General features: G+C 42.2%; 1 protein-coding gene across 1 annotated transcript in view; it reads right to left on the bottom strand.

The window, feature by feature from the left end:
• The window catches only part of LOC107195124 (N-alpha-acetyltransferase 15, NatA auxiliary subunit), a 42658-nt gene that overhangs the window by 2095 nt on the left and 17173 nt on the right, over positions 1 to 23390 (bottom strand). Inside the window, exons 9-10 of the mRNA XM_015584901.1 lie at positions 271 to 464; positions 82 to 190 (exon numbers count right to left, since the gene is read on the bottom strand). Coding sequence (XP_015440387.1) covers positions 82 to 190; positions 271 to 464 — 303 coding nt within the window. The remainder of the gene's footprint in view (positions 1 to 81; positions 191 to 270; positions 465 to 23390) is intronic.

Genomic DNA, 23390 nt, shown 5'->3' with positions numbered 1-23390 from the left:
GCTTCAAGAGCAGAGACTTAAGCTGTACAGGCCAAGAATCGGGCGCCAACACTAACTAAAATCATTTAACATTTATGGTACCTTTGCGAATATAGATTTCAAACGCCATAAGATGTGTCTCTATTCTATCCGACGCCAGATCTTGTAAAGGTTGTAAAAATTTGATCGCTTGCTCCAACGGATCTTCAGCCTAAAAGCAACGATAGTCGGTCAGAATAATATTAACGATTGTTCAACCGGCTAATAACACATCTGAGCAATTCCACTCACCCGTTCCAATTTTTCAGGCATAAGTTCGTCCAACGTGGGCTGCTCCAAATCGGGATCGGTCTGTTGCCGCGATTTATTGTGCTGTTCCCTCTTCTCCTGAGCTTGGGCCGCTTGCTGTCGCTCCAATTCCGCTTTTCTGCTTTGCTTCCTCTGCTTGTTTCTCAGTTTCTTCAATTCCGACGGGGTTAGATTCGCTGTAACAGACGAAACGGAGACGATTTTTTTACAGCGTTACGACCTCGACGTTATGTGCTCACCGAAAGAATAGACAGATGGGAAGAACAAAAGAAGAAGAAGCTGAAGAAGTGCGCTATCGCTACTAATATATCGAATTACAACAAATTGCCCGGTAATGACAGAAATTTCCCGTTGTCCTGAAAATGCCAGTCTCTGCAATATCACTCTAATTGCGGCCATGGTAAATATGAGAACGCCGTATAACTGTCCCCCTCCCCCTCTGACTCTTTCGACATACAGGAGACTTTTACCCGGCGCTCTGCGTCGTGAACCAAGGTCAAACAATGTACACCACCCGAGACACGGTGCTGCTGCTAAAAGCAATTCCGCCCGGTTTGCGCAAAGCCTTTTCTAACTTTTCCTCGTGCTATGGCCCCGTGGTGGCCAGACCTACTGACAACAGTTACTAGGTCTGGCATGCGTGCACGTGTCACGCGTGCACCTTGGTCACGTGCAGTCGACCGCCTTTACCCGTGATACAGTGACAGGGGCAAAAAAGTGTAACCTGCCGACTAGATCGTAATCGTTCGATAGACGCAGGCGGATTTTTAATCTTCTTAGAGAAACTATAAACACACAACTGTAGAGACTTTCCCATTATTAATTCGATAAAAAAAATAACGATAATGGGTATTAGAGAACTGGACCCAATATTCGAGCGAGACAGGTGAAGTATAACACATTAATCCCATTGACGCCTCGTAAATCAGATTTTATACATTTATTGAACAGTTCTGTGCTCGATGTATCGAAAGAAAAGAATTACAGTAATTCCTTCATCAGAGCAACGAACTCAGATCCGCTTCAGAGCATTCATGAGAAGGCGGAAAAATTTGCAGTCCCTCATAAATTTGTTTTTTATCCGAAGCCGCACCTCTGCTTAACTTCTGTTTACTCTGTTTTGATTGGTTCCAGAGGGGAACCATCCTAGTGTTGGGAATAACGCCGTTGCTTGTGTAGTATTCATCGAGGAATCGCTGTATGTTTCTTTTTATAATTCATAGATCAATATGAATATTTTTGTAGTTTCGTGCAACCAAATCTTTACACTGGATTTTAAAGATGTATGAATTAATACGGGAACAGACTACTGTGTGTATAATATATTTATGAAATACACTTTTTCAGCAACTGATCCCGAAATAAATTACACCCGAGACACGTGGGTTCGAGGCTGCTGGAAGAGGTTCGAGTGTATTGCGCTAATTTCCCTGTAGTTACCTTGTTCAGTGAGTATCAACATTTTAATTGCCGTTTTATTAATGCAGTTTTATAACACACATGAAAATCCCGACCACGCTTTCCAATTATGTAAGGAACAGTCAATGCGCTATTAGAACGCGGTAGAGTCTGGGCTCCATGCTCCGTGAATTCGTGAATGGCGTCGAAATCACCATAGGGGATTCCATTCTTCGGACGATTTCTTTTTTCCCTGTCGGACACCGGTTGTTTTGTATTCATGAAAAACAATGTATAAAATATTCATTCTAGATACTTTTTCCAAATCCGAAGTAAATTATTCACGAATCAAATTAAAAATTTCGTTTAACAAAGGATCACAGTGAATAAGTCTTGGAAGCGTTTGTATCTTCCTGTTAACTGTCATTACAAAACTATAAATTATTTATATGCTTCATTGTTATACGTGACAAATTATTGCTCGTCCATCAAGTGTATATCATGACGCATTAATCATCCGACTCTTCAATGCCCCATAACTGTCCTATGCGTTCAACATGTGACTGCCACAGTGAAAAAAGGCCGTACGTAGCCAGACACCCTTTATTTCGTTTCTATGTCATAAATCGTGGAAAACATATATCCGTTCAGTTAATAGAGGTTGTTGGTCTTGTTTTAAATTATACTGCAATATTAATTTCACACAAAAATTTTGTAACCGTATTTAAATAATCCGTCTTTGCAATGTACGTATCACCCATGTTGGAAGACGTGGCGGTCAAAGTGTTAAATTGGTCCAGAACCGATTAACTTGCAAATTCTCTCATTACCCACCCATACGAATAATTAAACCAAAAGGGAGAAAATCTGCATTACACCGGGACAACAAGTCGGTTAATCGGAATAACAAAGCCTGAAAGTTCACGTGGTTAGAAAAAACAGGTCGGCACCACCAGTATATCCAGAACTATTTCCCACACACAATGGCTCACGACGACGCGATAAACTATGACCAAGCGGGGACAGGTATCGTGTAGCACGTCTCTCTGGATCACTCACTATCATTAATTCTCCTGGTAATGAACGCCTCTAAAAAAAAGGACGCGATACTCTTGGTGTTCACGAACTTCACCACGGGATCAGAAGGAGTAATTCGATAAATTCAGCTCGTTAAGTTTTGCCCCGTCGAGAAAGAGACAGGCGATTCTAATTGGTCCGCTGGTTTCTCTACCTCGGGTGGAAAATATAGTTACCAATTAGGGGCCGGGTATGCGACTATACACCAAGGAATTTTTCATCCTTGACAAAGGGGGAGACCTTGCAGCGCGTATTACGAGCGCTCTCGGGAATGTGGAGCAACAGGCGACGGCCGGGCACGCAACGTTTATGCAAATTGCATCCCCCCCCCCCTTCCTTCGATCGATTATGCGCGTTGACCCGCCCTGCGGTTTGTTTCCATCACGAAGAAAATCGATTTACCTCCAGCGATTTCCTGCAATCGACAGGGGAACGCCTCGTAAAAATTCAACAGAATCGCAACTGAAAACATCGACAGGACGATCCTCCATGTTGCATTCCGATTGCATTTCGGAATCGATGATTATCTATTCCGTGGCCAGACCGCATCGAATTTCACGCGATTCTGGCAACGATGGAAAATATACACCACGAATCTCCGTGATTTCACCTGAGCACAGACACCTCCCTGATTTGTATGTGCCATCGCGCCTTTCAGTTTCTTTTGTTCGCACCACAATAGCCAGACTTCGTCGATCCAAGAATTGGCTGTTCTTTTTTTTTTTTTCAATGGACGATTGCGCCGTTAACGCGTCGTTACGTTATTTCTCTCAACAGAGCCATGGACACCCACACGAACTTCTCACGGATTGAGTCATTCGAATGATGTGGGTAAGCAATGACTGAGGATTTGTCGAACGTGACAAGCCTGAGAGTGACCGAAAACCTGTCTTCTGGGTGTTGTTTTCTTTATAGTGTGTTCGAGGGGATTACCCTGTTGGAAGATTTGAACTTGAAAGCAGCGAGGTTCGAATCTTCTGGACGGTAGAAAAGTGTGTAAATACTATAGTCACGATGGTGACTGTTCCACCACTATTACTTGTTTGAAAGATAGAATTTGTAGATTTGAGTGTATACAAGGCAACGAGTTTTATAGCTGAGAAAGTGAAGGCAGACAGTGTCAGAGTTAGGACAACTATGATGGGTCCATTATGACCCGGGATTTCAGAACCTTAAGACGTAGCTTGAAGAAACTAAGTGTACAGTTGTGTATAATAGCGTTTTATGAGAAAACCAATATATTTTGAAGAAATTCGTTCCAAAATGAATCTAAAGACAGATGAATCTATCTAGATAGATCTCTTATACCTTAACTAGGTAACCTCGTCTATTCGATCGTCAAAAACGTCAACTTTCCAATGGTTAAAGGAAGAGACGACATTCATTGTCAAATTAACTTCAGTAAGACTATGGTTCTAATTATATTGTAATATTCTTACAATTTTTAAACTTTTATTTCTACGTGATCCATTCAATCTCTAAAGCTCAGAAACGGAGCCCACAATACTTAAATCCAAGAGTCTGGTTTACCACGATGTTTCTCACTTTTGTTCTCTCGTTTAGGTGTGGGATTAGCGGGTCCCGTCGTCACCGTGTTAAAAATAAGATGGTCGAGGCTACGGTTTTGCATAAAATGCACCGTTTCACCGGTACACACAACGAATTCAAATTCACCACCTGGTGAAATAATTGCGGTTAGGTAAGAAGCTCCTAAGTAGTGCAAATGACGGGGGCGACAAGGTCAGGTGGATGTAAGATGTTCCGTCGTTCTTAAATCGGTGCGATTAAGCGGGACGAGAGAAACAGACGCTCAGAGAGATGAACGTAAAACTATTCAGACGATGCTTGTTCATTTTAATGACGACGAAGACGAACATCTGCCATTTACCAGCCTGCATCCATCGTCGACCGTCAAAACGTTTCCTTTCTCTAGGTCGTTGGATGTCACAAAAACAGGGAATCACTGGTGAGATAGATCCGATTCCGGGATCAGAAATCGGTAACGCATTCTTTGATGAAATCGCTGATCGAACTATAATTGTTGAGTAATACCCGGTAACTGCGTTACACGGATAGAGTGACTGACATAACAAGACAATAAATAATTGATTTTCGCAATAGGACGACACGTTGATCCATTCAATTTTTTTAAAAGCTAAGTCAGATCTTTCAGTACCTCTAACAACCCTGTATTTTCGATTATACAAATTACATGTTTTTTTACTCTCGATCGTAGTTAAATTACGCCATCCTGTCATTGTGACACAAACATTTCACTGATCCATTAGAGGATTAATACTCGTGACTCGGACAAAGTGGAATTTTCAGATAAACGGATGGTACACGAAGCAAAATGCACATTTTTCAGTGACGCAAGGAAGTTTACGTAATCGCTTCTGGCATGGAACCATTAGCGACTCCCGTTACGTTTGCAAGTTCGGCCGGTGGAATATAGCGGAAGTTCAAGACCGCACGTACGGTCAACAAACAGAGTGTTCGAGACGCTGGGTGGTTCCGTGCACTTCGAGGAAGTCGGTTGGATTTCTGTCCAGGTGAATCGAAAAAGATTTCGTAACAAGTCGTGGTTTCTTTTATTAAGTCGCTACAAAAGATTTCAATTCTTTTTTTAATCTTGAATGTGACCTCTTGAATCCTTCGATCCATTGAAAAATATCTGTGTACCCGTTATTAAAAGATAATAAGGTATCAAATAAGTGAAATTCACCGACGAAGCTCCACGAAGTCACGCATTATTGTTCCACAGGAATTCCAACGTCCATCCTTTGCTTCCTGTCTTTCCAATAATGTTCACAACTCAGGGCGATCGAACGATAACGACACAGAACATTGCATGTTACGGGACAGTACTGTGTAGGCCCGCGGGTTACACAAAAACCGATATACAAGAGAAAGGAATGAAGTAAAACTCACAAAGTTATTCGGATTACATAATAATGTTCCGGCGGTAAACACGAGCAACAACCATCCTGTACGAGAGACTGAATTCAATCGAAGGGAACCAAAAAAAAAAAAGGAACAATCGACAATTAACGAAAAATCGATAAGATAGTAAAATATTATCATTTCTTGAGCCTATCATAGGGGACCAATTTAATAGACACAAACTAGACGAATAAATCTCTTTACACGACGATCTCTGATCCCCCCCAGTCACACCTCCAGCCGAGTACCTGTCCGTAAAAGTTCGAACAAAAATTTAACCTTATGATCTACATTCTGCCCCACCCACGATCGAATTCAGCTCACCCTGGAACACACGTACACCATTAAAGTAGGTCTGAATTTTATTACCGAAAACTCTCACGGTATATGCACCGTCGTCTCGGCTCGATTCCGTTACGATCGATCAGAGTTCCCCGTATCTCATGAATACCCACGATCACCGGGAGAATTGGTACATACCACGTAAATGGTAGGAGTGTGTGTAGTGTTGTCAATTACGTAACGAGACAATCTTACAAACACGATGATTACTCACGGTCGGAATGAAGAAGCGGCGACACGTTTCTCTAACGGCTCAATAAAGCCGCGACATTGAAATAACGTTGATCGAGGATCGCAATGGATCCACGTGGCCGCCAGACGAACGAGATCGAGAGATCTCGGTGTCCCTTTGAATCTAAATAACGCTCTGATCATGGTGCATCGTTGAGCATCCGTTGCGATGATCTAGCACTCCAACAAAAAAAAAAAAAAAACGGCGCCGCGATGGCGAAATAACGGCGTAAAACGATCACAGAGAAGAAGCAAGCTTTTCTTATGATTGCCGTCATTTCGAGGTTGCCTGTGCATGATCGTCGGCCACAAGTGATCATTGAACACGCGTTTGTGTAATCGACAGTTCCTGTATCGTCCATCAGCATCTTGACCGGTTGTCGTGCCGTTTCCGAGTACCATTCTGTCGTATACTGAGAACGTGTGGGGATGCTGGTTCTGTTTCTCGGATGATATTAGGCAATCCTGAGAACCTGAATCTCTGTCTATTTCATTTTCGCAGATCAGATAGCTGTTTCAGGGTTCTTTCTTTCGGTTCGCCGTGTATCTTGCGGGCTCAAGTGCCATTTGATGTGTACAAAAAGTGGCCTATTGCGCTGTTATTAACTTCACTCTTATCTGATCTATAGTTTTAATCGACTGGTTTGAGAGTGTGTATCTGAAGTGTGGAGTTTATGCATGTACGGTATGTATCGAGTAATATTCAACGTATGTGCATAGTTTAATGAGATTACGTGAGGTTCTGAGAAGTTTCGTGAGGCTGTTACTTAATTCGACGCTAACAGTATTCTTAATAGAGTAAGTAAATTTTTGTTTAATATTTATCTTCGCGAATTATACCATAGAAATCGATGTTGGTATTAACATATGCAGTCTGGTTAATGGTTTACTTCTGTCATTATGTAAACACCACTAAGAAGCACAGAATCCATAAAGGAAAAAAAGGAGCGTAATTTAAAGGTTCACAGAGTCACCGATAATTACCGTAAGTTTTTGAGTATCAGAGAGCTCGTTTGACCTTACCTCTTGCCCGGCTGAAATTCAATTCCCAAGCTGAAGGCGGCGCGGATAATGGCCCATATAATTTTCCCGAGCTGGAATAACAAAGAGGCATAGATCGCCGTGAAGTGTTTTAAAACTTTGGCTATTAACGTTTAAACACTGTCTATCGTTTGTATCCGTAAAGAGTAAAGAAAAAATTCAACGAATTCATCGCGTTTTAACGTCGACATATACGAGCGTAACGGTGCAGTCGATACAAAATTGCATTCAGAGCCACCATTAAAGAAATTTACTTATTTTCAAGTATACACACCCTACGTATCTACTCAGAAAGGGGGAAAGGTCAAATTCCATCCGTTTGCAGAAGAAAAAAAATATATGCATAACCGTCGATGTCGACGTGAAATATTTAAAACATCGGAGAACAGATGCACGCGCGCCGATAATAATTGTGACAATGTTCGTAACCCGATAAGTCATTGTATGCAGATCGAGGGAACGCGACCGGTATTCGCGGTTCGATCGTGGATTACACACATTCGAAGAGTATCGTGACCGTTAAACGACGTGTGTACGGGGCTCGATGTGACGAATGTATTCTGAAACTGGACGAATCACCCGGCTGGTATCGGAATTTTTTCAACAGATCGACGATAATTACTTCATTCTACCCGCGAGAAAGCGATTCGAACGATTATTTACGGATCGGTCAAGAACCGTGATTCATCATAGTCGATCGTCGGCGGTTCAGACCGTTGGTTTCCTGATTCCTTTTTCCATCGGTCTTTTTGCCATCCTGATCGATCGGTCGCGGCTTAACTCGCGATATTACAGTATAACGACCTTAAACGAATGGTAATTGAGTCGAGGTAATCCGTGAAATGCTGCCAGAGTCATGGCGGTTGATTAGCTGACATCTAATACAACGATCTTGAGGGTCACGTGGCATCGTGGAAGATACACTGTTTCCAATTGAAGTTCGTTGAATGATCATTGCATAAGATTTCTTTATTAATCCTCGTCGAGACGTCCATTCCATCCATGGATGGAAGATTTCATTGTTCATTGAGAAACAGTCGGGCTAATAAGAAAACAAAATAGTCCAATTCCCCAACGAGAATAATATACATCGTATCAATTTATTCCAATATCACGTAGCCTCTCCTCCGGGCGATTCTATGACGCAAATAGGGTTCTGAATCTGTTCAACTTTCCTCTTCGATTCTCACTGATTCACAGAACTCGGGGCGCGGGGGTTTCATAATGCGCTCTGTGGAAAATAGATTTCGAACGAAATATGACTTCAATGTGCTTCGACGCCCGGATCTAGCACAGCGTTGCGTCAGGTTTTTGCAAATAGGAACAATGAGCTGCCTGGAACACGACCTTTCCTCCCTTTGTTGTGCGATGGGATGAACTTCGCTGGTTCGATAAACTTCGACCGACAGGCTGCATAAAGCACATTGTAGATTCTGTGGTATAACGAGAAGGTAAAACTCGGTTGTTCTTATTATGTTGTGCAAAAAGATTTAGAAAGTGAACGTGGAATTAGTTGTATTCTGCTCCATTCTACTTGTTGCTTCGGGGTAAGATGTGTATAGCGGCCACCAAAGATTCTTTTATCCCAGAAGCAGTTTAGGGCTGCCTCCATTATTGATCACATGTTCAATTTCGTAGTGATAGGAGAATAAATTGTAACTGAACAGAACTTATTAATGGGTCATATTGTACAGAGTGATCGATCGATTCTGTAATTCTCTTAGAATGCACAATCAAAAGGAACAGGAATCGTTCAAACATCGTATGCAAAATGTTGAATTGTTGGTACATATATAGAACCAAACTGAACGATTGTATTATACGAAAAATGTACTGACGAAAGAATGTTATACAATAGGCCCCGTAAATGCTTTCCTTTTGACGTCTTGCTCATTGTTGAACACGTTCGAAAGTTCTTGGCCTAATCTGTATTGTGTAACCATCAACACGTAAAACCTTAAGCAACAATTAAGAAGCCTTCAAACGAGAAACACGTAAAAGATCAAGCCTGTCGGACTTGTGTTTCTCTTCAAGCTCTGTTAATCGTCTTTCACTATCGAATAACGAGAGTGACCAGTAGTAGATAGTTAAGACGAACTTTTTCTTTCACACTGATATAATAGCTAAATTACCCTAAAAAATTGTCTTCTTTTATTTAATCCAAAAATCCCTGGAGTAGTCTACCTACAGGCGCCATAAATGCACGGACCGCAAAGGGTTAACGAAAAGGTTTTCGCGAAGTGTTCACAAATTATTCACCGGTGAATACTCACCTTCACAAGAATCCACCGAGCACGGTCTCCCGATTCCGAAGTTGTCGGTACTCGCCCAGCTTCTCGAGGCCATTCTTTTGTTCGGGAGCCGCCAGAGTTGCCCGATAACTCGACCGATATCATCTCGACTCGAGATATATCGTTCACCGAAGCGACCCGCCTACGGTTTTCCTGTACGATATAATACCGAACCGTGGGCTCCAGGCGTCGCGTTCTGTGTGTGTGGTGAAGGGTGCACAAAACCACGGTTCCACGGGGGCAAGTACTAGGCGTGGCTCATAGGAGAAATAAGAAAGGGGGCCCCATGTACCCGTGGTTACACCGGCTGGAAAGGCCTTACATTAGAGGCCGGCGACGCCACCGGAATGTTAACTTCCCATGCCGCCGGCGGGGCCTCTTTGTGATCGACGCACGAAAAGAAAATGCGAGTTTCGAAGCCGGCGACGCGATTGAATCCCGGATTCGTGTGCACCCTGGCAAGGTCGTGACCCCCGAAGGAGTGCATTGACGCGCGTCTTTTTTGAAATTCAATCGACGGGATGCTCCTGAACGGATCGTGCTTGTCTCTTCGTGTCACTTTTATTTCAGATCGGATATACCCATATACAATGCGTCTGGATATTGGAAGGTATGGATGCAGGCTTGTTTGGTCGGTTGGCGAAACGTGATAAAGTTCTTTAAGCCTTTTTATGGGGAGTTTTATTGGCTTTTAGAGCCTTTTGCATCGTTTTAATGGTTTGGTTAGGTGCAGCGATGAGGGTTTACTTGTTTATAGGGTTACTGGTTTTAGAAGTGGCTTCGAAGACTTGATATTTGGAGTCGGTGGCTTGTCTTCTTTGGAATAGAGAGTTCGCATTTATAGATTTCCCTTGGAAGTAAAACGTTTTTTTTTTTGTTCAGAGTATCATTTAGTAGATCTCCGTGGCGTTTTTCAATTCGAAATTAAGGGCTACATAATATCTTCATTTTGCAAATCAATGAAAATATTAGACTTCAATGACTATCGAGTATTAGCAAAATCTACGGAGATCAATGTGTCAGATATCTGACTGTGGAGACTGTCATCGGTTAATAATGTCATAATAATGCATTCATTCTGAGCATATATCTAATCAACTCTATAGACATCATTCGCATCATCGGAAAAATTCGATTAAATGAAGTCACAAGCTGCAATAGACATATTCTACTTTTCTTAAGAAAAGGTTCTTCATTAACATTGATTTATGTTTCGTTCGTTCTCATTGAAGAAGCTTCCGATGAATTTCAGTCGATTCAAGTTTCTTCAGGGAAAGTAGAGAACAATAATGGTGTCACGATGAACTACTGTAGAATTTTATGCCGGTGATACACTTCCTTCGTTATTGTTCTATATTTGGGTCCCCGGCGAGATTCGACGAACAAACGAAAACGTTTTGCAAAACGAGCGAATTATTCAGGGTAATGTAATCACTGTATTCCTGGCTCGCGCCATGAATTACCGCCACGTAACAGTTTCCTAGGTATTTTCGCTACGAAGAACGCGAATACGAGAAATTGAATGACGAAACACCGGCTGAATATTAATGTTTATCGTCCGTGAATTCATGTGCATTAGAATTCGCGACAAGAATGCTGAACTATTTTCACCGCGTTCATTGCAATGCGATCCATAAAATTATTATGATTTTTCCTCCTGAAGAAGAAAGAACAGGATCTTGCAATTATATACATACTTCAGATGACAGTCTAATCTGTAGTAATCTGACAGGTAATAATCACAATTCTTCTGCAGGGATGTAGTTCCAAATTACAGAGACATAGTTCTAAGAGCTCAATGCTTTTGGAGTACCTATTCTTATGTATCTACGCAGCCTCTGGATATGTCATTTGAACGAAAAAAAGAGAACGTAAAGTGACATTTCCCCGATACTTGACTCACTGATTGGTACCCCTTGATTCATCGTCAAAGCAGCCGACGTTACGAGAATATGATAAAACCACCTAATTCCTGACTGGTCAGGTTCCACGAAAGGGTTGCAAATATGGAAAGATATGTATCGGTAGGAGAAGCTTACGCACCATCACATTTTTACAATAGCCAAAATGGTCCCAATTACTGTCAATCATATCCTAATTAATATTAAATTCCGAATCACGTAATTTTTTACGTTTTACTTCGATACTTCCGCCCTTCACTTTGTTTCAGCAAAATACGGAAGAGAAGGAAAAGATCCTGATCCATGCTATAAATATCGTTACAAAATAGAGTTTAACATTTCGAGACATTTTTTGCCTCGCGTTAAATAACTTTTTACAGCTATATATCTCTCCGATTTTTTTCTTCATGTCGGCACGGTGTTTATTGCGCGTTATTCGATCGCGCCGCGATTTTTTTCGGTTCGCCGGCAACATGGAAAGCGAGCGGCTATCCGTGAATAGGCGAATTCCGCAAAACAAGGAGCGCACGAGTAGAGAGATTTTACGCTAATCGTTGGGACAATTAAGGATACATAAACGTACGCCAGTAATCACGATTGGTTCTGCTATTTTTTCTCCCTGTCCATTTCGTATCATTTTGAACAGAACGCAAGACGTGCATCGGACATACCGAACCGTTGGTTTCTCTCACGCGTTTAAGAATTCGTCTAAGATAGATTTTTTTTTATTACGGAAAACTGAATCTCGTTCGCCTTTTACGAGGCACGCGATTTCGATGTACCAATAAATGACTGGTATTTAACTTGAACTATAGGCTGGGTTTTATTGTTTAGGAAGTGAAACACGTCATGCACGAGACCCGGTATGCTTACTCTTGGAAACACGTTTTCGAAACTGCGGAAGGGTTTAGTATTGATCGAGTCTATGCATCAGTTCCTATTCGATGAATTTAAGAGTACAAATTACAGTAATGTTTGTGATACTGTAGTGTATACTATAGAAGTGCCCATGTTCCGGTTGCCAGGACAGAAAAATTGACAGAAATTATGGAGTGTGAAGGATCTTGAATCTTGAACCCTCAATTCAGTGCGTTTTCTGTTCTAACTCAACGGTTAGGGTGACGGCCAACGGTTTTTTGACCCAGGATTTCGGAATCTTCACGCACCATTTCAGCTTACAGAAACTAACCAAAGTGTACAGTTTTTTTATATTAATATTTTATAAGATGACTGGTGTGATCTAAATAAATTTGTTCAAAACCACCTCCAAAGACAGGTAAGTAAGGACCTATCGGGACTCGGTTACCCTGGTGGTCTATTCGATCATCAAAAACGTCCGCCTTGCGAGAGTTGAACACAGGGACGGAAGCTGCGTCATTCGGAATTCTAATTGAAATTTGATAGAATAACGAGGAACTAGAATGAAATAATGATCCACATCACAAGACGTCCCGAGACTATACTAACGAAAACAGGGGTAGCAACCCCCTCGCAAGATTTCTGTATCGTTCTCCGACGTAACGATTCGAATCAACCCAAGAACAATGAATGATTCTTTTCATAAAGATTCAAAGGATGGCTCAAGCGACGATGCGGTATGAGTATGTCAGTCACAGAACCGGAAACCGCCGAAAAGAAAGGGACACGAATCCCGACGAAAACCACAGCGAAAGCGCGCTGCGGATGTATACCGGTAATATGCAGCAACGGGCCAGCCAATGACGCTTTCCCTGGGTGAACTCTTCTCTCTCTCTCTCTCTCTCACTCACTCCATGGAAGGTCATTGCACGTATAAGAATACAGACAAAAGCAACGACGGAATCCGTAATGAGGAGTGGAACAAGAGCGGCCGTGTTTAAGTCGAATTTCTAATTCCGCGAGCGAAAGGGAAAATCGGTCGGAGGAAAGTTTTGCCGACAATGTCGATGAATCGCAAGCAGCCGCAGAGGCTCGAGTCGAGCGAAACAACAGCGGCGGTCTCTTTTTTTTTATGCAAATGAAAGATTATTAAATCGTGAGAGGATCTGCGAACAGTGCTCTGATTAGCGTTGCTTTCGATCGTTCAGATCGGAATCGTGAATCAGTAACGATTCCGATAACAGATAAAATGTTCTGACCTACGAAACATGTAACGTACTACGTGGATGATTTGTTCAGTGATCTCTGTTTTACATAAGAATTTCTAAATTTGCATTAACACGTCCTTGGGAATATAGTAAAGTTAGTTTCGTACATTTTTTCTTCACGTATAACCTGTTCCTTTTTATTCCATACATACAGTAAAGTCGGATTTTTATATATAAATTTTTTTTTTCTTCACGAGGTGCATTTCGTTTCGGTCGGAAGATTTATTTACCGCGACCGAAGACATTCCAGGCGTCGCATAAAAAGCTTCACCAGTCCATGATTTACGTACTAAGAAAAGATCTACTGGATCGCGGGGTGACGGTGCAGGCTCAATTGCGGTCAGCGAATCGCTTCTGAGCTAAGGATACTTTTCATGCTTGATCCCGGTGGCTATTGACTCGATTAGAGCGACGTTAAACGGATTGGTTCTAATTGCAGACTAACGAACCATAAATTCTGTACTTAGCCATTCAACTACCGGCAATCATCTTAAGAGGCCTACATTTGCGCAAGTACTCAAAGGATCTCGGCTCTCGACGTGGTTCGTGTTCCGCCGCGGAGACTCGATCGAGATGGCCTCGATAAATCGCGACTATTTTGTGAATATATTATTCTCGCTTTACTTTCACGATTATTGATAAATTCTATTTAAAACGTATACTAAATATATTGAACGAGCAAAAGAAAATGATACAACTACTCTTTACAGTTGCAGGTAACTTTTATACCTGTAGCCTCAATTTGAACTATTTGAGGATCAATCAACAAGGCAGAACCGTAACATAATTACTGAATAATCATGAAAATCTACTATCTGTTTGATCATGCGTATTCAAGTATTCAATCTTACACAAAATGCAAGAAAACTTCAAATATAATAACTTTTATATAAAAGCAAAAATAAAAATTCCAGCTTATCCGTATTTTATATTTAAGTATATAGTTTTCACATACAAATGTACAAGAAAATAAATTAACATTTGACCAGGAAAATTAAAGAAAAAACTGCTACTAGATAATCGATTTCTGAAAAATCAAATTTACTCGTTCACGAACTCGACACTCCGTCAAGATACGTATCGAGGCTTCACTGATTACGGTTAATTAGCCTAGCTGATGCATCTCTCGTACGGGACTGTTCACGCCCGACTCGAAAACCAGGGAACTAATTTCCTACGCGAACAATACCACATCGTTTCCTGATTTTTCTTCGTACGAACGAACAACAGACGGGGAAACTCGTGAAATTTTCCCGGCTGTAATTTCATGGGAAACTGTCGTCCTCCGGGCATTAATGTAGCAATTAATGTGGCTTTGCGTGATAATAACACCCACAACGATAAACGTCCTAACAATGATCGAGCACGAGGCGCGAAGAAAGGAAACGCGATAAATTTCAAAGTGTAACGGTGTAGAATCATAATTGAGGCTGTTCGAGATGGTTCGTCGCTGTCGGGATTTTTTCCCCACGAATACACACACACGTACGTGTGGACTATTGTCACGGGAGCGTATTTTCCCCGCAATTTTTGCGCAAAAGCGGGAATGCAGTTTCTCGGCGGGACTTATCTCATGAATCTTGGGAACCGTGTCGACCCCCGGTTGATTTCAAGATCACGGCGAAGAGGTTGTGTCACGGCCTTTAACCGAGCCCCTCCACCATCAACCTGCCTTAATTTTCCGCTGACAATGCGACACGGAGAAATTTTCGGAATACACTTTTGTTTTCCTTTTGGAACATTGTGTCACGTCGCTTTGTCGGGCTGGAAGTCTGATGGGAATAAAGATTGGTAGTTGCATTCTTTTTTACTTGGAGTTCTTGGTCCATACCTTTGTTGAAAGTAAAATGTATCCACTACTGAGAAACATTTACAAAGCAGTATACTATTGTCTCTCGTTGCAGGAAGCTCTGTTGGGAAAATTTTATATTTAGAATATGGACGTCAAATTGCCCTTCTCTTTTGTTTTTATGTCTTCATTTTTTGAGTAATCTTAACTTTTAATAATTATAACTTAAAAATCTATGTAACTATAATTGTATTACTGTTACTTTTCGACGAGATCATAGTTCATCTCATTGAGATTACTAGAAATATGGAACAGTAACGTTACTGTTGCTTCTCGTTCTGGTGAGTTCAACGTATGCACAGGACACTTCGCGCTTACCCAATCGTTCATAGGCTCACGTCAGTCCATCGGAGAGTTCTTTCTCACCTTTATATATATATAAAATAAATGTCAAATAAAACAATAGGGTAGCGAACACCTTTATTAAAAACTCATCTAGTATGCATAACGAGACCGATCAACAGCTCAAGCGCAGGATTCCTGCACGAAAGACACAGCCTCATTAAATGTTAACTTGCCCTACAGGATCTCACATTAAAACACCACCTGTACTATCACATTCCTCTAATATCTTCTCATTATTTATACACTCTTCTTGAACTACATTAAATTAAATTATGCCATTTATCCGTGGCAACCTGAAGATCATTAAAATCCGCATTAATACCATCGTTACCGCTTCGTAATTCCCGTTCGAACACAATCACTACTAGAGCGTTCGGTTTTACGACTTAAGTGCTTTCGCGTTTATCATGATTATTCGCAAAAATCGTCGTAAGAACGGTTTCTCGTTCCCCCGGGAGGCAATTCCAGTCGCAAGATAGGGAAAAAAAAAACGAATCTTCGAGGGACTATTTCGGGCGTCGCTGCATGGCGCCTAAAAGATCGGTAACGCGAAGACCGTGGCCATAAGACGACCTTGAGGGAGGCAGTGTCAGGAATCTCTTCCCGATGACTCACAACGTTTGCTAGACCGTCGACCGTTCGAAATAAACATGCGCCCTTGCCATCATCGGATGGTGGAGGATCCACGGGCGTTTCTCGATCGTTTCGCGGGGATCAGAACACAGACATGCTTACAGGCGAAACGTCCTTAGACGCTGACTCAGGACGTTACGGGGAAAAACGTGGATGAAACGATCGCGCCTTAAAAATAATGCCTCCTCATCCGTTGAAGCTTGGCTGGTTTAGGACGTGCGTCACAGCCCTGTTGCTCTCGACGCTGGCGTCACAGACCGAGAATACCCCTACTAGGGTGATTAAAGTGGAGCACAAGGAGGGAGAAAATGGTACCGAAAATGGCACTGGAACTAGGTCGATTACTAGGAACTTGTTGTAGCTGCTGGAACTGTCTTAGGTTAAGAGATGGCGCTAGAATAGAGTAGTTATTATTAAATAGACTTGGTTGAACAGAAATAGTGTGGTCCATAAATCGATCGATTTTCAATCGATGACCTTATTCATGTTTTAAAACAATATTTAATATACGCTCATCAATAGAGGACTGTAGGAGGCTTGAAACTCTAGAGTATGGGCTAACTGTAGATAGCAATCGATTCCAAATGATACGACGAGAGAAAGACGAGATGTGAGGTCGTGGCAGAATCCATCGAATGCGGTACATTCGTCCAAATATGGTCTGGAGACGAGGCGAGGATCATTAATGATGCATCGAGATTCGTGAATAGAGTCCTGGCCAAATCGATACAAAATTTTACCGATCCGCTCCTATTGTGGCAACAGATATGTATATAGGATGTTATACCAAGATTAAAAAGAGGTAAAAAAACCTTTTCGTAAACATGGATTTGAAGATCAACTTCACCTGAATAACATACGGTTTTTTGTTCCAGTATTGCGAGTGCCTTGCATAAATGTACAAGAAGAATTCGACTGATTTCCGTTTTCGAAAACGGATATTATGAAACGAGTATTTACACAATTTATAAATACGAGTGGTTCAAACAGAACTCAATGAGAATTTTTGTAGAAATTTTTAATACTATAGCGAGACGAAAAGACACGTAAACACTTTCTACAAAAATAACAAGACCGTCATTCTGCTGAAGTGTTTCGCCCAGCACGACGTATAAAGTCTTAAACATACGCGGAGCGTTACAGAAAAATTCGAGGTTGGTGCAATAAGAATAATAAAAGAAAAAACAAGGCGAATCAACGTTGACAGGTATGTTTCCATCCTCAGAGCACCGGACAGAGGAATTGTCTGGCAGGATCGTAACGATGGTTATCAACCGCGATGAAGAAAATTTCGTGAACGCAGAGAGGCCGAGAAGTGGGCCGAACTTCCGTGCACGTTTGTGTTTATTGCACGTGACAGGCATCGCGAAACATTTCTGCGCGTGGCTTTTTATCTTGCGCGTGTCTTTCAGCGAAATTTCGTACGGAGCGTACACCAGAACTTTACGATCTGTTACCGAGCGTGTGCGCTATATCGTTCATTAGCGATTACAAAATAAAATTTCTGAAATTTCCACAGGTGTCGACAAGATAGACTTTTATTTCAACAGTTAAAAATGATCAACGCAGACATTACTGTAGGCACCTTTCGAAATATCAAATTAACCCTTTAATGCCCAATGTTGCACCGGTGCAACGCTCATTTCAAAAGTGCTTGAAATTCTGTCACTGGTTAATATCTAACTTTTGTCAACAAGGATCCGTAGTTTCACTGATGTAAAGTAGATCTCCACGTTTTCTAATAATTTTGAAATAACGATTGAAGGGTCTGTGCGTTAAAGGGTTAAAAATATATACATACGTTGATTTATACACAAATCACCAGGCACAAGTCAACGCAATCCACCATCTGATTATTCATTAAGTTCATCTCTGGAACGGGTGAAAAAGGGGGTAAGTGAAAACACGCGACGACTATTAACTGAAATTAACGGCCACGTCAATTAAAATGCGGTTGGCGTTCACGCAAGGTGATGTTTCGAGTGGCACGATTGTTCATCGGTCCGACGTTTCTGTTCTCCCGTGGCTCGTTATACTGCGTTTCAAGCCTGGGCACGATAAGTTGTCAGCCGCCTAATAGGCCTCACGTGCGTACGGCGTTCAAACGATTTTACGGACGCTTGACGTTCCTCAAATCGATTGAGACACTTGACGACATTGTACAGGAACCAGCCGGGGCCCACTAACACGAGGGCATGCGTGACTTTACGTAAACGAACGAACACGGCGAAAAACACGGGGAATGCGCCGTCTCTGTCGCAGCAAGAAGTGACAAGATTATTTCCGACGAACCAGGAATAAAAATCATCCGAATGCGTTGGTCGAGCTGTGGATACATCGAGATCCAGAGGACACGCAACCGACGCGAAGACCCGTCGCGAATACCTATTTTATATAGTCATCAAGGTGTCCGGTGAAAAAGCAGGTTTTTCCGTCTCCGTTTCCGTTTCGATGTTACATCAGTTACATTCTCGTCGAAATGACTTTGAAGCTAGCGAGCGCCCGCGTGCTAGATCTAAATTACATAATCGATACTTGTAAACATTAAACGGGGAAACGGGTACACGTCCTTAATTCAGGCTTGTTGGTAATCCAGCAATGTGTTTTTCTGCACTACTGGTCTCTGTCAATTCTAATTCTGTCTGGACAGAGAACAATGATTGTCTAGAGGAACATGAACGACTTTACGTTCACAGTTAACGTGTACAAATGAATCTAGTCTAATTAACACCTCCCTTCAAGAATTGTACCACAGGCAGAGGTATAGTGATGGGTTGATATTTCTAATATCCATACTTTTCAATTAAATATCGATACTTAACCCATAAATATTGAATTTCGATACAATCGTTACAATTGCCGTAACGTAACAAGGCCTAACGAAAATGGACCAATCGCAAGCTTCCCAAAAAGCTCGGTATATCGATCCATATAGCGATCGGTCGACTTCTTTTCCACACTGTTACTTGAGAATCTACCTTAGTAAATATCTGCTTAAATAAATAATTTATTTCCATTTTTAGATCTTATTACTTCTAATTTCATTGCAAGTATCGACATCGATAATATCGACATTTTATTCCCGATACACAAGCATATCCGCCGTAGTGAAAAAGGCCGTACGTGGCCAGACACGCATTATTTCGTTTTTTAAGTCATAAATCGTCGAAAATATATGCGTTCAGTTAATACAGATTGTTGATCTTTTTTTAAATTATACTTGCGACATTAATTTTACGTAAAACTTTGTAAGGTTATTTAAATAATCAAGCCTCTTTGCAATATACGTGTCACCCATATTTGGATGACGTGGCAGTCAAAGTGTTAAACGCTACCTAATCACCGCTCGCAACCATCGGATCCAATCCTACAAATGACACAATAATCGATCGCCTAAAACAGAAAACAGAGCCATAAAACCAGATTGTATCTATTAAAAATCCTCCAGTGGCTTTCACCGTGGCGGCCGTTTCTGGGATATTAAGTTCAAGGACGAAAGGTCTGTAAACCGATACATAATTTCTAAAAAGAATCTACCTTACAATAAACCCCACGAACAATTCGTAAAATTCCTTTCATCCTGTCTCGCCCAGCATGTACAATAGCGTAGTCTCTGGACAGAAAATCCGTCTCGTGTTTCCTGGGTACCGGAGAACCCGCTTCGATGGAAGGAGAGGCGTACGGGCGGGTTGGTTGGATCGGGCGCAAAATGGAAGGGTGAAAGAGGTGTGCAAAGCGGAACAGCGTGATCGTCTGGCTCAGAGCGGCAGTCGTAAGGAGAGCCTCGTGACATACGCGAGGTAACGTGCGCCGCCCGTTCGTATCCCTTCGCGCGAGTTGGAACTGACACGACTGGCCCACCGTTTCGCGGCGGCTTGGTCCCAAAGGGAGCGAGCGATCTGGGTTCCGTGTGACGGGTCGATCTGACTGTGTGTGTCGCGTCGCGCGGCTCGTCAGAGAGTGGGACAGTGGCACGGTGCCAGTAGGATCCCACCGATATAAAGATCCGCGGTCACGCGGCCCGTGAGGCTACTCGTTTGTTCATCGTCGTCGCAAGTGCAGTGAGTGAAACACAGAGGACAGACAACACCTGTTCAGTTTCGCGCGTCGTCGCGTATCATGGCCTCGACGTGGTGAAACTAGAGCTGTAGACACAGCTTCCAGAATTTGTCATCGTGATTTTCGAGTTAACGACGAGAATCCGCGGGGTGACATTTGGAGAATCGATCGAGATAGACATACATGTGCCTGAGCTCCACGTGGACGCGTCAGAGCGCGGGGGATACAGTCGAAGGGAGAAACGACGGTGGATCGTGGAACTTAGACGATCGTGAGTTTATCTATTTTTCATTCAACCTAATGATCGTGGTGTATGTGTATAAACGTGGGAGATTTGTGTTCTTATCACTGACGTGCGGTTCCGCGAATGTATAGTACGTACTACCCTATCGTTGATAAAGAGCACATTCCTGTGAGAGTGCCACCGACGTAGATCGTTTTCCGAGTAAGATCGTCGGAGGCGGGATAAAGGGATCTCACACGGTAAACGGGAAAGTACGTACGTCCGTTTCCTGGTATATCTCCAGATTCTCGAACAATTTACGCTTTTCCATACGTGATCAGTGGAAATTTATATAACTGTGAACAGACACACGCTGCTCGTGAATCATCGATGTCGACGATGCAGCTGTTCACGTGTATGTCCCCTCCCTGTTGGATCGCACGCCGGAGAAGGTAAAGGATCGGGCGAGTCCTTGTGTTTTCCGGCATGAATATTTATCGGGAGCAGTTCCGTTTTTTATTTCTTCTATTCTCGCGCGGGTAATTACTCTTCGACAGGGGGGGGATAAAAATCGGACGGAGTAACGTTAGGTGTAATGACAGAAGAAGGAGGAGAACTGGATCGGCCAGGGACTCGAATAATGAATGATCAATGAATTTAAACGTGCGAGACTTGAGATTATTCTACGGAGAGCTTTCACAAATCAACCACAGGGAAATATTCCTGTATTAACTTATGGATTTTTTAGCTGGTCTTGTAAAGACTAGCCGGGGAAAACTGAATTTATGGAAACGATTTTCGATCGAGGGGGAATCGCGGGAGCATCGTAGAAAGCTTCAATGGAATCGCTCTGGTTATATAGCCGTTGGATGCTGTCGCCCGGACAGGATGTGGATTATTATTGTTCATGAATAGAGGGAAGATTATTGATCGTGGGGGAAACGTTTTCCGTTCTCCCTAACCCGGAACCGTCTGCACACGTTCATCATCGTGAAAATCTCCGGACCTCGGCACGGTGAATAAAAAAACCCAGCTCTCATTCAGATGTCAATGATCCTCCTGGTTCTCACAACACGTACGTCGGCTGTTCATAGTATCCGGTCAGCCCGCGAAAGTTTAGGTTTCCGGCAGATCTACCGCGAGAGCAGCACTCTATCCCCGAGACTCGTTCACGTGTCCGTTTAATTAGCCGCGGATTTGTTATTAACGCACTTCGTACGGGATCGACAAGGCTTCCTATTCAACGTCCAGGTCTGCTTTCACTTTGACATAACTTGTATCGATGAAAAATGAGGCAAAAAAGCTGCTTGATTATTTTTATAGCGTGTAATGGGTGCAACGAATCTTGTGTTAATTTACGATATACTTTTGATCGATGGTTCTTAAGTGTCTGGTAGGGGAATTTGTTTTGTGGGTATTGGATAATTTGCGGTGAATGGATCTTCCGGGAATTGGAAGGTTCGCGATTCGATTTCAAGAAAGAAAGTATTGCACTTGTAGTTGTTTACACAATTGAGGGATTTAAAATTTTAATGTTGTTAGATGATAGAGATTAGTTGCATTCTTTGATCTATGACGCGAAAGTGTTTCGTATACGAACTTTCGAAGTCCGTTTAGTCGGTATGCAAAAAAGTTCCCATTGTGTCATCTGATTATCATTTAATAGTCCCATTGAACAATTGTCTACGCGCAGACAAATGGCACGTACGTGCACTCGCGTGTTTAGTAGATTCAAAACAGAGACCCCCGGACAAAAGAATAGTTTCGAACAAATTCAGACGTCTGCATACGAATTACCATTTTCGTAAATGCCCCCCAGAGTTACCAACTTAAAGTAATTCACGATGCAGTATCCAATAGAATTTGTGAAATGTCATCGACAGCACACTGACAATTGAAGAATTACTTTCTAAAGGATAGTTGTGAAAAGCAGCGTAACATTTCTCTCAGAACAATCCTGATTGAAGATCATCAACCAGTGATCCAATTTCAAATTCCATTATGTTAGGAAACACGTTCGACCCTGTTCCCGATGATAAACCGTTTAAAGTTACAAGACACGATTTATATCGTTAGACGTGCTACTTTCTCTGTGCGGTTATGATTATTTTTACTCTGCTTGCTGTTCAACGCAAAGAGCGAAATTGCGTAAGTTGATAAGTGGTTGCGGTTCCGGTGCTCAAATCAACGCGATCCTGTCGATCATTGGATCGAGACGTAGATATCGTTCCGAGAAGAGCAGACTTTCCTCCCCTTCCTTCGGTGGGATAAACTCGAAGGAGGAGTTCTCGGACGAAATTAGATTTCTAGACCACGATTTACCTCGCCTCTGTATCGTGGACTGATCTTAGACCCGGCGTGGCAAGGACACCGTTGCTCAACAAGCCTCGCTGGAGAGTTCATGCCGACAATAATCGTGAAACTGGTACAGATGTTTGTCACAATCACCAATTAAATGGATCGATGTATCATCGGATGACGCGATTCACTCGACAAAACAGAAAACTGAACAATCGTTCGTTTGTCACCGATTATAGGAACACGAGACGATCTTCATCACGATAAAAGGACTCGAGTATAAAATTCTCTTGATATATATATGCTCTTTATCCAATGGAATACATATGAGGGGAGTGAAGTATG

This window comes from Dufourea novaeangliae, unplaced genomic scaffold (assembly GCF_001272555.1).
Source record: "Dufourea novaeangliae isolate 0120121106 unplaced genomic scaffold, ASM127255v1 scaffold49, whole genome shotgun sequence".
Taxonomy (NCBI): Eukaryota; Metazoa; Arthropoda; class Insecta; order Hymenoptera; family Halictidae; genus Dufourea; species Dufourea novaeangliae.
The sequence above is the reverse complement of the archived record's forward strand: the minus strand, read 5'-3'. Positions and strand labels throughout refer to the sequence as shown.